The 13,355-nt window shown below is 40.4% G+C and overlaps 1 protein-coding gene across 3 annotated transcripts in view; it reads left to right on the top strand.

Moving 5' to 3' along the window:
• Positions 11,353–13,355, top strand: part of ORC5 (origin recognition complex subunit 5) — an 87,739-nt gene continuing 85,736 nt past the window's right edge. For all 3 annotated transcript variants that reach the window (XR_002335901.1, XR_002335900.1, XM_021063496.1), the window contains exon 1: positions 11,353–11,565. Coding sequence is in view for 1 of the 3 variants with exons in the window: in XM_021063496.1 (XP_020919155.1) it covers positions 11,494–11,565 (72 nt within the window). In the remaining 2 variants the exon portion in view is untranslated. The remainder of the gene's footprint in view (positions 11,566–13,355) is intronic.

The raw sequence follows: 13,355 nt of genomic DNA, 5'->3' as shown, positions 1-13,355 counted from the left end.
CCCCTTAAAATTTATTTTTTTGCTCCCTTTCCTTCAGGGAAGAGGTTTTTTAGAGCACAAGCTCTCCCTTTCCTTAATCAAATAAATGAGGTTACTGCTGTGCTCTGCCAAACCTGGTTTCATTTGATTGGCATTATGCCACTCCAGGGAAAGGATCCACTGAGGGGTCACCAGCCCACCGGAGATGGATAATAAGGTCAGAACATCTATAGATTCTGAAGATTTGATATATTTACCAAATTGCCTTCAAGTAACTTTCTCCCATTAGCTAAACCTTTGACTGCTGAATTAAGCCAGGAAAACTGGAAGGAGGTGAGTTATAACAAGCTAGTAACGCCACCCGATTCTTGGCAGAAGGAAACAATCCTTTCTAGAAAACATATATAGACAGAGTCACCATAGATGAAGATCTACCAGTCCTAGGGCCTGCAAGACAAATTGCTGGACTGGCCAACAAGGAGGTAGCAGGCAGGCCCTCCTTTTGTGAAGACTATAGAGGAAGCCTGATGCTGCACCATCGGAAGACAATATGCCAAGTTAGGAAAATCCCTCATTGGAACAGGGTTGTCCAGAAGTGAATGGTTTCTGGCCCTAAGCCAAATTCTTTGGGTGTTTGCAGGCAGCAGCAGCTATAGGGTAGAGAAAGAAAGCCAGAAAATGGATAGAAAAACCCTGACCAGATCCATAGACATTGCCCTGGGTCTGGGTAAATAGAAAAGAGAAAATTAGAGCAGATTTTAGGAAAAGGAAACCCTCCTGGAAGGTCAGCAAGGAGGGAAGAGAGCCTTGAAGAAGGCAATGCAGGTGGAGGCCCTGGGGATGGGAAATGCCATTCCCTCTAGAGATCAGGGTCTTTGTCCTTCCTTCCAAATTCACAACCTCCTCATCAAAGAAGGTAAGGGAACCCAGCCATGTCCCTCTGATCTCAGAGAGATAGCAGTGAGTGATAGCTTGGAGTGAGATCTTAATTCTCTGCTCAAGAATTGAACCTGGGCAGCCTGGATGAAGGCCAGGAATCCTAGCCACTAGACCAGTGAGAGGCTAAAACAGAATTGTCCTGATTCTTGCCCTGTTGAAAGCAAGAATGCTTCAAGGAGGCAAAGACTGTAAAAACAGGTACGAAGTTTATTGTTAAAGAGACACAGTATGGCATGTGGTCAAGCCCATAAAGAAGTAGTTTATTTAAGATGGAAGCAAAGCAGTAATAAACACCCAAAAGAGGAGTGCAGTCATTCACCTGAATAAGGAGCGCACCAGCGAGATGATTTGAACTACTTATATGGGACAGTTCTTCTAGTCTTTGTTTTCCTTTGGCCCATTATCTTATTTCTCACACTTGACCAGACCCAGGGCCCTCCCCAATATGCATACACATCTTTTGGCCAAGATAGATTCCAGAGCAAAGAGTTATGTGTGGATATCTCAGCATGGCAATGAAGCAAAGGTAAATTTCAGACACTTCTAGGTATCACTGAACAAGGCTTTCCTGTGGTTAAGTCAACACTGGTTCAGGGTCATTGAGAACTGCCTAGTTCTTAAAGCACAGCTGCAAAACATCTGTCAAAAAACAGGTGATTTTCAAACAAACATAGGGATAAATCAAGGGAAGGATCAGCTCTCAGGAGGTGGTATGGGTGACAACTTAATAATTCCCATTCTAGGATTTTAACCTAGAGAAATATTTGAACACATGTCAAGATCTATATACAAAAATATTCATAGAAAATTTTTTTGGCCATACACATAGCGTTTGGAAGTTTGGCCAGGAATCAAAACCACACCACAGCAGCAACCCAGGCCACTGCTGTGACAACGTCAGATCCTTACTTAACCTGCTGAGCCACAAGAGAGCTCCATATAGAATATTTTTGCAGGGCGGTGGGGCGGGGTGGGGGGGGCAGCACACGTGCAGTTTATGTTAGTTCCTGGCCAGGGATTGAATTAGCCACAGCTATGACCTATGTCATAGCTGAAGCAACACTGGATCTTTAACCCATCGCGCTAGGCCAGGAGTCACACCTGAGCCACCACAGAGACAACACTGGATCTTTCCTGTTGCGCCATGGTGGGAACTCCCTTATAGAAATTTTTACCAAAGCAGAAGTTGAGAATAATTTTAGCATTCAGTTGGTGATTGGTTAAATAAATTATGGTGAATCCATACAATTGAATACTATGTAGCAGCTACCCTGTGGCTATTTAAATTTACAATGCAGATCTACAGTTATTGAAAAACAAATCTTTGCAATAAAGTGCTAGGGGCTACATGGAGGCTCATTGCTAAAATGGCTCATTGTGCTGACCCATGAGGCTGACCACCTGCTCAAGCGACATGCTGCTTTTGCTGCTGATGCCTACTTTCCTAGGACTACAAGACCACCCTACCACAGGACACCTTCAACTTTCTCAAGACCACCAGAGCCCAGCTGCAGGCTAAAGGTAAACTAACCACCACCACCCCTTCAGGGCATCCAATTTCCCGTCCTCGGGGTATAAGAAGGACCCACTGGAAAGGCAGGGAGCTGGCTCTTCTCAAGGGAGGGTCATCCTCTCCTTTCCCTTTAATAAATTTCCTTCTTTTTCCCTAAACACATGGCTAGGTCTCTTTTTCTCCTCACTTGCCTAACATAAGGGGAAAAAAACCAGCCTACAGAACAGCATATGTGACATGATCCCAATGTGTGTTTCATTTGACCTCTGGAGCATTTGGCACTGCTGATTATTCCCTCTTTTGTGAACTTTTCTTAGTTTCATGACACCTCTTTTCTCACTGCTAATATTCCTGTGCTCTGTCTGGCTGCCTTCTCAATCAGTTAGTCTATTCTTTTGCACACTTCTGAATGTATATGTTTTTCAGATTTTCATATTCCCCTTCTTTCATCTCTTCATTCTATCCATGCTCCTTGAAGGACTTCACTTAGTCCTTGAATTTAACAGCCATTTAAATGTTAATGACTCTCTAATCTGAGTGTTTAGTTTAAGCTGTTTTTTAAACTCCAGAACCGCTTAACCAACTGGGCATCACCATTTGGATGCCTCTCGGGCTTCTCAAACTCTGCCCACCCAAAACTGAACTCTTCTTCCCTCTCCTCCCTGAGCTCTCCCCAAAGTATTTCTCACAGCAGTGATGACCCCTACCTCTGCTCAGTATACTGACACTCATTCTTGTTTTTCCCCTCTCTTCATCCAAACAAATCTGTCATTCTACCATCTGAATAGCTCTCTAACCTGTATTTCTCTTCATAATCTCTTTCTGATGTTGGATTATCTAATTCATGGCACAATCGGGGCATCAGCAGAGTATGGGGTCCCAGGGAACTCAAAAACTCCCACCTTGTGGCCAAGCCTCTTGGCTATTTGTCATATAAGAATTTACCCTCACCGGAGGAAAAGATGAACTTGATGAATGGACACCAGAAGACCAAGATCTGCCCTGCCCTGTTTTTAAAAAATATTCAATATGTCACTGCAAGAGGAAGACCTTGAAACATTAGATGCTCTTCAAAAATCTTACCTTTTCCAGTTGTGGGAATTTTTACATAGTTGTTACTTCATGATATTTTCAATAAACAGTAGAGGAGTCTACTTTTCAGTCCCCCAAATTAGAAAGGAAAAGTTATACTCACACATTCTCACTATCAGTCATCTTAAATATAAAAGCAAGAGGCATTTAATTTTCCCCCACCCCTCACCACAACACCATTGAAGCAGTGACCAAATTGTGTCCAGAGTTTAAGAGTAAATGGATGTAATTTTATGAGTTATCTCTGTAACAGGAAGGGCTTCACTAACAGAATCATGAAACAGTTCTAAGAGAGAAACATCACCAGTAAAGAACTGAGAAACCAGTGTGTACATAATATATGATTATTATTTAATAAAAATGTTTAAAAAGACATGGAAAAAGACCTTTAAGAACCCTTTGATTTCTGTCACTTAATGTTCTATGTCGTTCAAACTAGTAATTAATTTACATCCTGACAAGTAGGAGGAAGTTTTTCCAGATATTTGATCACCAATTTCTCTAAAACACTTGGAATTTTTTTAAAAAGGAAAAAAATGGGGGAAGTTTTTAATATTTGATCTATCAGACAAGACCATATTTACACAGGGAAGTATCAGAACATAACTGAATTTCCTTGCAAGTGTTTTTATGGTTTAATGCAGTTTTTATTTGAAATCTACAGATGGGAAACTTGAAAACATCACAATCCATGCAAGATTTCAGTCCTTAACTGACCTTCCTTCTGCCATTTCCTATTTGAATTTCTTAAAAACCTCTAAACCAGTTTCCCAAATCAGAGATTTAAAAGGTCTCTGTGTTTCCAATCTTGCCTGTTTAATACTGTTCTCAATACTGTGGCCACTGTGATGTTTCTAAGATGTAAAAAATCCCCGCTCGAAATCCTTCAATGGCTCCCTATAATCTTTGAGATCCTATCTAAACTCTGTTATGGCCTATATGATCTTTTATACCCAGGACACTCTTACCTCTCCAAGTTTGTTTTTTTTTTTAAATTCTCCCTCAGCCTTCTCTCTACCTAGTACCCGATGCCCTGGCTCTGTTCAAACACCTGCAGCTTTTCTAATGTTTTTATGCTCTTTCTAGCACTGCAACACTATACCTTCTTCTTACTTACCTGGCTAACTCCTACTTCTATTTCTGTATTTATATCACATCATTTTCTTCAGCAAGTCTTCTATGATGTGCACTTTTGATTTTATGTCCCAGTCCCAGCATGTTGGTGTGGGTTACTCAAGCCCTGATTTCTACAGACCAGGTAACATCTGCACAGGCAGTGGGTTTTGTTACATCAAAGGGAACCCTAAACATGGGGAACCTGGACCTTTTATAATGGATAGTAAATACACCTGCATTTGACTCCTGAGAGATTATCTTTATTACACCAGAAAGAAATCCTTTGCCCCAGAGGGAGATACTATGGCTTCGATAGCTGTTGGCTAGCTCAACACCCTGGAATAGACAGTCCTGGAAAAAGGGCAGTTAGCCTCTTGCTTACAAGACATGTAGAAATTCTGGACACTCATGGAGGAGTGACTGAGAACCATATTTTGAAGTTATAGCCAGGATTTATGATGGATTTGTGAGTTTTAAGAAAAAAGGAAAAGAAATATGACTTTAAAACTATTGGCCTAAGCAACTGGAAAAATGTAATGCCAATTTACACAGATGGAACAACTATGGGGGCGGCAGGTAGACAAATAAGTTTAATGCTGGTCAGGCTGATTCATCAAAAAATAATTATAATCATAGTATATATTGGGTATTTGTCATGTGCTGGGCACTGTGTTAAACACATCATGTAACTTTCATTGATAAATATTAGCTGAGCATCATACATGCTAGTCATTATTCAAGGTGCTGGGGAGAACACATAAAGCAAAGCCAGCAATATCTCTGCCTCTTACTGTGGTGCTTGCATTGTAATGAAGGACAGCAAGGCTGCTGGGGATGTTCAGTGTGGGTGGGGATCATCTCCTCTTGAAGATAAAGGAAAGCCAGCCTTGTGAGGTAGGCTTTATTTTTATTTTCCTCACTTTAGAGATGAGAAAAAAAAAAAAGACTTAGAAAAGTAATTTCTAATATGCCTAAGGTCACAGTTAATGAGTGTTGGAGCCAAGATTCTAAGTCAAGTCTATTTAACTCTAGAGCCTATGTTTCATTATTAGTCTTTTGAATAAGAAAGTAATCATGAATATTCACTAGTAAAAGCAAATATAATGTCTTTTAAGAAGTGTTAAATCACCCTGTCCAATAAATTCTCCTCAGAAATGCAATATTGAAAGTTTTAAAAAAAACGTAATGTAAAAATAATGGATCTGGCTATTGCAGTGGAAAAGTTAACAAAATTGCTTTTTCAACTTAATATTGATTTAATCTCACTCTGATATTGGATTTTCTTTTATTTCATGACATAAATTACTTTTGAATATAGTTTCATTACATATCCTTATTACTTTTTCTTGGGTGGTATAATTTTTTAAATTATGTCATTGAAATGAATTTGAGTAGAGATGAATTTTAAAATATTTGTCCTATTCAGTGAAATTTTTTAAAAGACTTCTAATATATGTTAGTAGTTCTCAGATAGTATAAAACACTGAATACTGTGGTCCTGTAATGAAAACCCAATGCTTAGAAAGAGATCCTTTTTGAGCATTTATCAAAGAAAGGGTTTTGTGCAAAATATTTCCTGGGGCTATAAGAAGTGAACTTCTCAAGTAATGTGATAGGGACCATAAGAAACATTATAGTTTAGGCTAAATGTAACAAAGAAGAGAGGGAAAAAATGTGGATAAGGGATTATTACTCGTACATTTGTTCAACCACTCATTCATTTTTAAAGTATTTATATTAATCATTATTATTTAATGAGACTCGGCATTTGGAGCACTCAATAAGGGTCTAATTACATCTTCACTGCTTGTCTTCTCTGCCAGATTCCAATTTTTCACAAGGATGGGTACAGTGTCTCTCTAGGTCACACTGCATCCCACTGCACTCCAGCATTATCAGTTCTCAATAAATGCTAGATTAATAAATGAAGGAATTAATAAATGAATCTGGGTATTTTCATATTTAATTGTTGCCTGAAAAAAACCATAGGCACAAATACCTGTAACAGAAAGTTGATAGTTGTAGGTGCTATAACAAGTGTAAATGATAGATTCCTATGAGACTTGATAAGAAAATTTTTTGAGAAAATTGGGGGTGTTATATAGCATTGGGGCTTAGACTTATGATAGGCAGATGTGTTAGGTTTGGCTGCCTAGAAAATGCAGCCTGAATCAATAATGAAAGTACTTTCAGATGGAAGGTTCAAACCAAGGGCAGAAAGGATGAGTAAAAAGGGAAATGAAACAAGGGAACTGCCTGGGTTTAAAAAATATTTAGTTGTGTTCCACTATTATCTAGATTGTAAAGATCTGGAAAGAACATCACATCTACCCTAACAACAACAAAAAGCTGGATAAACCAAAAAAAAATTTTTTTTTTCTTTAACCCATCAGTGAGTGAAGATTACAGGAAAACTAAGTAGGCTCCTCCCAGGAGAGATGGGATGGGAGACCCAACTCACCTGTGGTAAAATAGGGGCTGGGGAAAAGACAGGTGCCATACAAGCAGGTAAAAATATTCAGCCAAAAATTTAGATAATTCGTTAAAGGCCGACTGTGGCCAATGCAGAGCCACAGACAGAAGGGGAGCCCACACCCCCTCATAGGCTTCTCTCCTCAGAACTCCACTGGATGCCCACCACAAAGACGGGAAAAGAACTTTGAGAAATGTCAGGAACTGAGAAGTGAACAAAAGCCCTGCTTAGACCCTTGTTCTCTATAAAACAAAAGTCTTAAGCCTGAACCTACGTCTGGGAGGAGGGTGAAAGGAAAAACCCTCTCCTCCTAGAAGCACAGCAGAAAATATGCTCCCACACAAGATCTTCAAAAGACACACTGAAGAGTTCAACTGCTATGGGGAGTACAGGTTTACGGAGGGAAAAAAACACTCTTGATGTCCAGAGTTTGCCTAAGACCGAAGCAGGACAAGATGGACAAAGACACTCTCTCACCCACCAATCAGATAAGCAGATACTAAGTCACAAAAAGCAACATTCTGTTTCTGGGGGAGAAGTAAGAATGTGGCAAGAGACCACTTCTGAATGGCAAGTGGGAAAGGCCAAAAGCTAAGTGTGCAGCAAGAACACTGAAAAAAAAACACAAACAAATCATTCAAACGACTGTCATAGTCCATTCAGACTGCTATAATGAAACACCACTGACAGGGTAGCTTATAAGCAACCGAAAACCATTTCTCACAGTTTGGGAGTCTGAGAAGTCCAAGATCCAGGTACCAGCATTTTCAGGCTCTGCTGAGAGCGCGCTTCCTGGTTCCACAGCTGCTGCTCTTCAACCAAATGCTCAAGGGGTAGAAGGAGCAGGGAGCTCTGTGGATCCTCAGCTATAAGAGCAATAATCCTATCAGGAGGGCTCCACCCTCTCGACTTAATCACTTTCCAAAGGCCCCACCTCCTAAAACCACCATATTGGGCAGTTGGATTTCAATATATGATGGGGGGCGGGGAACACAAACACTGAGACAGTAAGACTAAGTTTATTAGCATCAAGTTTTTCAATATTATTCTCGCTATAATTTTAACTGCATATTTATTTATGAAAACATTTCTACTTATTATCAAATTATACCTCTGGTATGTTACTTTTTTAAAAGACAACCTTGGCTTTATTGATTCTCCCTATTTGATATTTGTTGTCTATTTTATAATTTTCTATATTTAATCTTTATTTTTCCTTCTTTGTATACTTTTGGGGTTTTTTTTTTGTCTTGTTAAGTTGAATTCAGCTTTAGTTTCTAGTTTTTTAAGTCTCTACTTCCCTCTTATAAAATGCATTCTACAAGATTTAACTATTTCTTATTGCTAGTGTTATATGTTTTTAGAAATCTGATATTTTCCCTTGAGTTATTTGTTTATTTATGGCCATACCTGTGGCACATAGAAGCTCCCAGACGAGGGGTCTCATCTGAGCTGCAGCTGCCCGTCTAGCCCATTGGCTAGGCAATCACAGCAACACCAGCTCCAAGCCTTATCTGCGACCCATGTCTTAGCTTTCTGCAACACCGGACCCCTAACCCACTGAGTCAAGCCAGGGACTGAAACGCATCTACACAGATATTATGTTGGTTGCTTAACCTGCTGGCCCACAACAGGAACTCCTAACTTGATTTTTTTTTTTTTTTTGTAAGTATAACGTATTTTTATTTTTTCAATGATTTTTGTTTTTTCCATTATAGCTGGTTTACAGTTTTCTGTCGATTTTCCATTGTACAGCAAGGTGACCCAGTCACACACACATATATATGCATTCTTTTTTCTCACATTACCATGCTCCATTGTAAGTGACTAAATATAGTTCCCAGTTCTATACAGCAGGATCTCACTGCTTATCCATTCCAAATGCATCTATTAACTCCAGACTCCCAATCCATCCCCCTCCCTCCCCCTTGGCAACCACATGTCTGTTCCCCATGTTCATGATTTTCTTTTCTGTGGAAAGGTTCATTTGTGCCATATATTGGATTTCAGATATGTGATATATGGTATTTGTCTTTCTCTTTCTGACTTATTTCACCCAGTATGAGAGGCTCTAGTTCCATCCAGGTTGCTGCAAATAGCATGATTTTGTTCTTTTCTATGGCTGAATAGTATTCCATTGTGTATACAATCCACATCTTCTTAATCCATTCATCTGTCAATGGACATTTAGGTTGTTTTCATGTCTTGGCTATTGTGAATAGTGCTGCAGTGAACTTATGGGTGAATGTGTCTTTTTCAAGGAAAGTTTTGTCTGGATATATGCCCAAGAGTGGGATTGCTGGGTCATATGGTAGTTCTATGTATAGTTTTCTAAGATACATCCATACTGTTCTCCATAGTGGTTGTACCAATTTACATTCCCACCAACAGTGCAGGAGGGTTCCATTTCCAGTGCAGGAAAGGTGTGTATCTGGCAAATCAAGCTTGTTGATTCTGTTTTTCAAACCTCCTATATCCTTACTATTTTTGTCTGCTTAAACCTAAGAATTATTTAGAAATATGCCATTGAAATCTTCTGCTATAGTGGTGGATTTGTTAACTTTTCCTTAAACTTACACCATTTTTTTGCATTTTATATTTTGGTATAGTTTTAATAGAGTTGTTCCACAATTTTGACACAATAAAAAAGTTATGCTTCAGAGTATATTGCGTTATGGCTCTTACTCTTGATAAAATAGGTAAGTATTTTAATCACTTAACATCCCTGGTTGTTTCCAAACATGATTACTATGAAAACTAATCAATGTGAGTACAGTGGCCCCTCGCTGTTCATGAGGATTGACTCCGCAGATGCTCAAGTCTCATAAAAAGATGATGTATTTGTGTATAACTGATGCACATCCTCCCATATATTTTAAGTCACTTCTAGATTACTTATAATATCTAATACTATGTAAATGCTATGTAAATAGCTGCCAGAACAGAGTCACAAGAAGTTGGAGCAGGCTCAGCATGGTCCAGAGAAAGCAAGGAGGCCAGGGAGGCTGAACGTGAGCTTAAAGACGAGAAGCACAAGGTGAGAAGCTTCCCTTAGGAAGAAACACTGAAAGATTTGATGGATGGTCCCACTGTACCCTTTATAATTGTCTTAAAGGACTTAACTGCACTTGAATTGGTTAAAATTTGATTTTGACTAGCTGGTAAGTTAGACACCATGACTATCAAAAGATCTTTTTGGCTATTACAAACACAAGATTCTGATTATGATGCCCATGACTTAAATCATTGTACATCAGGCACTAAGTATATAATCTTTTACCCCTAGCAATAACTCAGCTATTATTATCACTCTTTTATAGAAAAGGAAGTTAATTTTCAAAATGAATGGGTCAACAATTCTTTCAAGATCTCTTTGGAAGTAGTTGAGTCAGTGGCCCAACCCAACAGCTTCAAATCCTGTTTTCATCATACATTTCTTTCTACATGTCTTTTTCCTTTCGGCTGCATCCAGTAGCACCTGCGTAAGTTTCCAGGCCAGGGACTGAACCCGACTCACAATGATAACCCCAATCCTTAGCCGGAAATGCCTAACCAGGGAACGCCTCTGAATCTTTTTGTTTCCAGAATCTTCTAGAGTGTTTGGTTTCCAGTAGGTAATTCCACAAATAAATGGAAAGCCTTATGCTAAAAGCAGCATTGTTTTTCACTCTTGTCTCCCTCACCCACTTACAAAGGGACTTCCTCCCATTAGGAGGAAAGGCTTTTTTTCCAGATCTGTTTTGTAGCTTGCACTGAGTAATAATTCCAAGCTGTTTCTTCAACTCTATCGGTCTTTTTTACACCAAACGCCATTAATTTCCCACACTCTCATCAGGGGGAAAAAACCCAGCTTTTGAGACTACCGGTCTTCTGAGCCCGCTTTCGGCCTGCCCCTCTAAGAAGGCGGGTCTACCTCCGCGACCGCCTTCCCCTCCTCGGTGGGGCTACGTGACAAAGCTCCCAGGGCTTAAAAGTTTCTAAATTTGGGGCCGCAAAGCAGGAAAACCAAAGGCACAGGTTCGTTGTTCACTGGGAGCCCACAGGGTTCCTGAGCTCCTTCCGCCGCTTTCTGTTCGCACATCCCCGCACTGTCCTCGCGACCAACGGGTGGCAAGACGCCGCACCCGAGAAGCCCAGCGCAACGAAGCAGGTTCTGCAACACCATTCTGCCCGGTGGCGCAAAACATCAACGCCCAGCGCTTGGCGCTGGGAAGACTACGGCGTTGCCGACGGGCCTTTTGCGCGCTGACGTCATGGCGACGCACGGCCACGCCAGCTCCTCCCACAAGCCCGCGAGTCTGGTTTCCGGCGGGAGCGCTGAGACCCTTGCGCAGACAGGGAGGGGGGCTGCAGGCCGCTTTGTTTGCTCGTGCTCGCCAGAATGCCTCACCTGGAAAACATAGTGCTTTGTCGCGAGTCCCAAGTGTCCACGTTGCAGTCCCTGTTTGGAGAGGTATTGTGGTCCAACTCTCTTTTCCAGATTCCGGAGGCAAACAATTCTGTGGTCCGGCGACATGTTCCAATTTTTAAATTTTTGTTGGAGTGGGGCGGGGGGGGGGGGCCCTCTAGACCATCTTTTGCATGGGAGAGGGGATGTTGTAGGTCAACCCCACTTCTCACTCAGATAACTTCTGAGAAGTCTCTTTTGAGGAAAACTGCCCAGGAAGGACCGGCCTGCATTAGAGCTCGCTGGCACCAACGTGTTATTTTTTACACATGCTACAGCTTTGAGAGGGTGTTAGTCCAGAGTAGCTACTCGAAGTTGCTTCCTACCCCACTGAACAGGGTTTTATACAACAGAAGTGTTTGCGTAGTGTCTTGTAAAAAGGACATTCGTAACCTGGTGGCTGGAATGTAATAATCTTTGTGATTATGGTTGACCTTTGGATCACATGAAGTTAGGGGGTCCTGACCCTCTGTGGCCTGGAAAATCGGCATGTAACTTTTGACTCCCTCCAAATTTAAGTATTGATAGCCTTACTGATAAACAGTTCACACATATTTTGCATGTTATTTGTGTTACACTCTGTATTCTTATAATAAGGTAAAGGAAATGTTAAGGAAATTATAAGCAAAAGAAATACATTTACAGTACTCCGCTGTATTTATCAATACCCTGAGTTTACATTGTCTGTTTATAAAATGAATTGTCTGTCAGTACCTACGTCATTCCTGTCTTAATAATACAAAACACTGGAGTAGTTATACGTATTACTAAAACTCAACATCAAAAATGAAAAGGTGGAGTTCCCGTCGTGGCGCAGTGGTTAACGAATCCGACTAGGAACCACGAGGTTGCGGGTTCGGTCCCTGCCCTTGCTCAGTGGGTTAACGATCCGGCGTTGCCGTGAGCTGTGGTGTAGGTTGCAGACTCGGCTCGGATCCCGCGTCACTCTGGCTCTGGTGTAGGCCGGAGACTACAGCTCCGATTCGACCCCTAGCCTGGGAACCTCCATATGCTGTGGGAGCGGCCCAAAGAAATAGCAAAAAGACAAAATAAATAAATAAATAAATAAAAAATGAAAAGGTGATGTGAAAAAAAATTTTATACTTGCAGGTATAATGATTCATGCATTGATAACAAAGCAGCAACAATATGACTGCTTTATGTAGCCTACTGTAATGGATAGGATTGCTTCCTGGTAACCTACTTATATACTCATAAATGAATTGTTATAAAGTTTTTGGCATACAGTATTACCCTCATATTTACAATACAGTGTTGGAGACACATTGTTAAGTTTTTTAAAAAAATTGCTTCTCTGTGATGATAGGCCGATACACAGTTTCTTCAGTTACAGAAGGGAGGGAGAGAGAAGGAGGAGGAGTTTGGGAGTCACATGCATACCAAATGGTGTGTATGGTAATGTAATCCTTTGAAAGCAAAGTTACAGAGAATTAACACAATTTTATTTGAAATACCACTTTATGCCTGTGTAAGGATATGTTAGTATCTACATATATTTTATGTTGCATGGCACACATAATTTTTTCTGTATTTTTAGACTACCTGGTTCATCTGTTTTTTCAAATTGTTGCAAATCTGCAAAAAATTTTCCAGTATATTTATTGAAAAAAATGCGTGTATAAGGGGACCCATGCAGTTCAAACCTGTGTTGTTCAAGGGTCAACTGTACTGTTGTAGATAATGATCATAGATAGAAACTTTACTTTTTCATGCAAATTGCATTATCCAGTTTTCTTGTGATTATTTGTTAAATGTCTCTCTTCCCACTAGACTGT

The sequence above is a fragment of the Sus scrofa genome, chromosome 9 (genome assembly GCF_000003025.6).
Source record: "Sus scrofa isolate TJ Tabasco breed Duroc chromosome 9, Sscrofa11.1, whole genome shotgun sequence".
Classification (NCBI taxonomy): domain Eukaryota; kingdom Metazoa; phylum Chordata; class Mammalia; order Artiodactyla; family Suidae; genus Sus; species Sus scrofa.
Note: the sequence above shows the minus strand (reverse complement) of the source record. Positions and strands in the feature narration are given on the sequence as shown.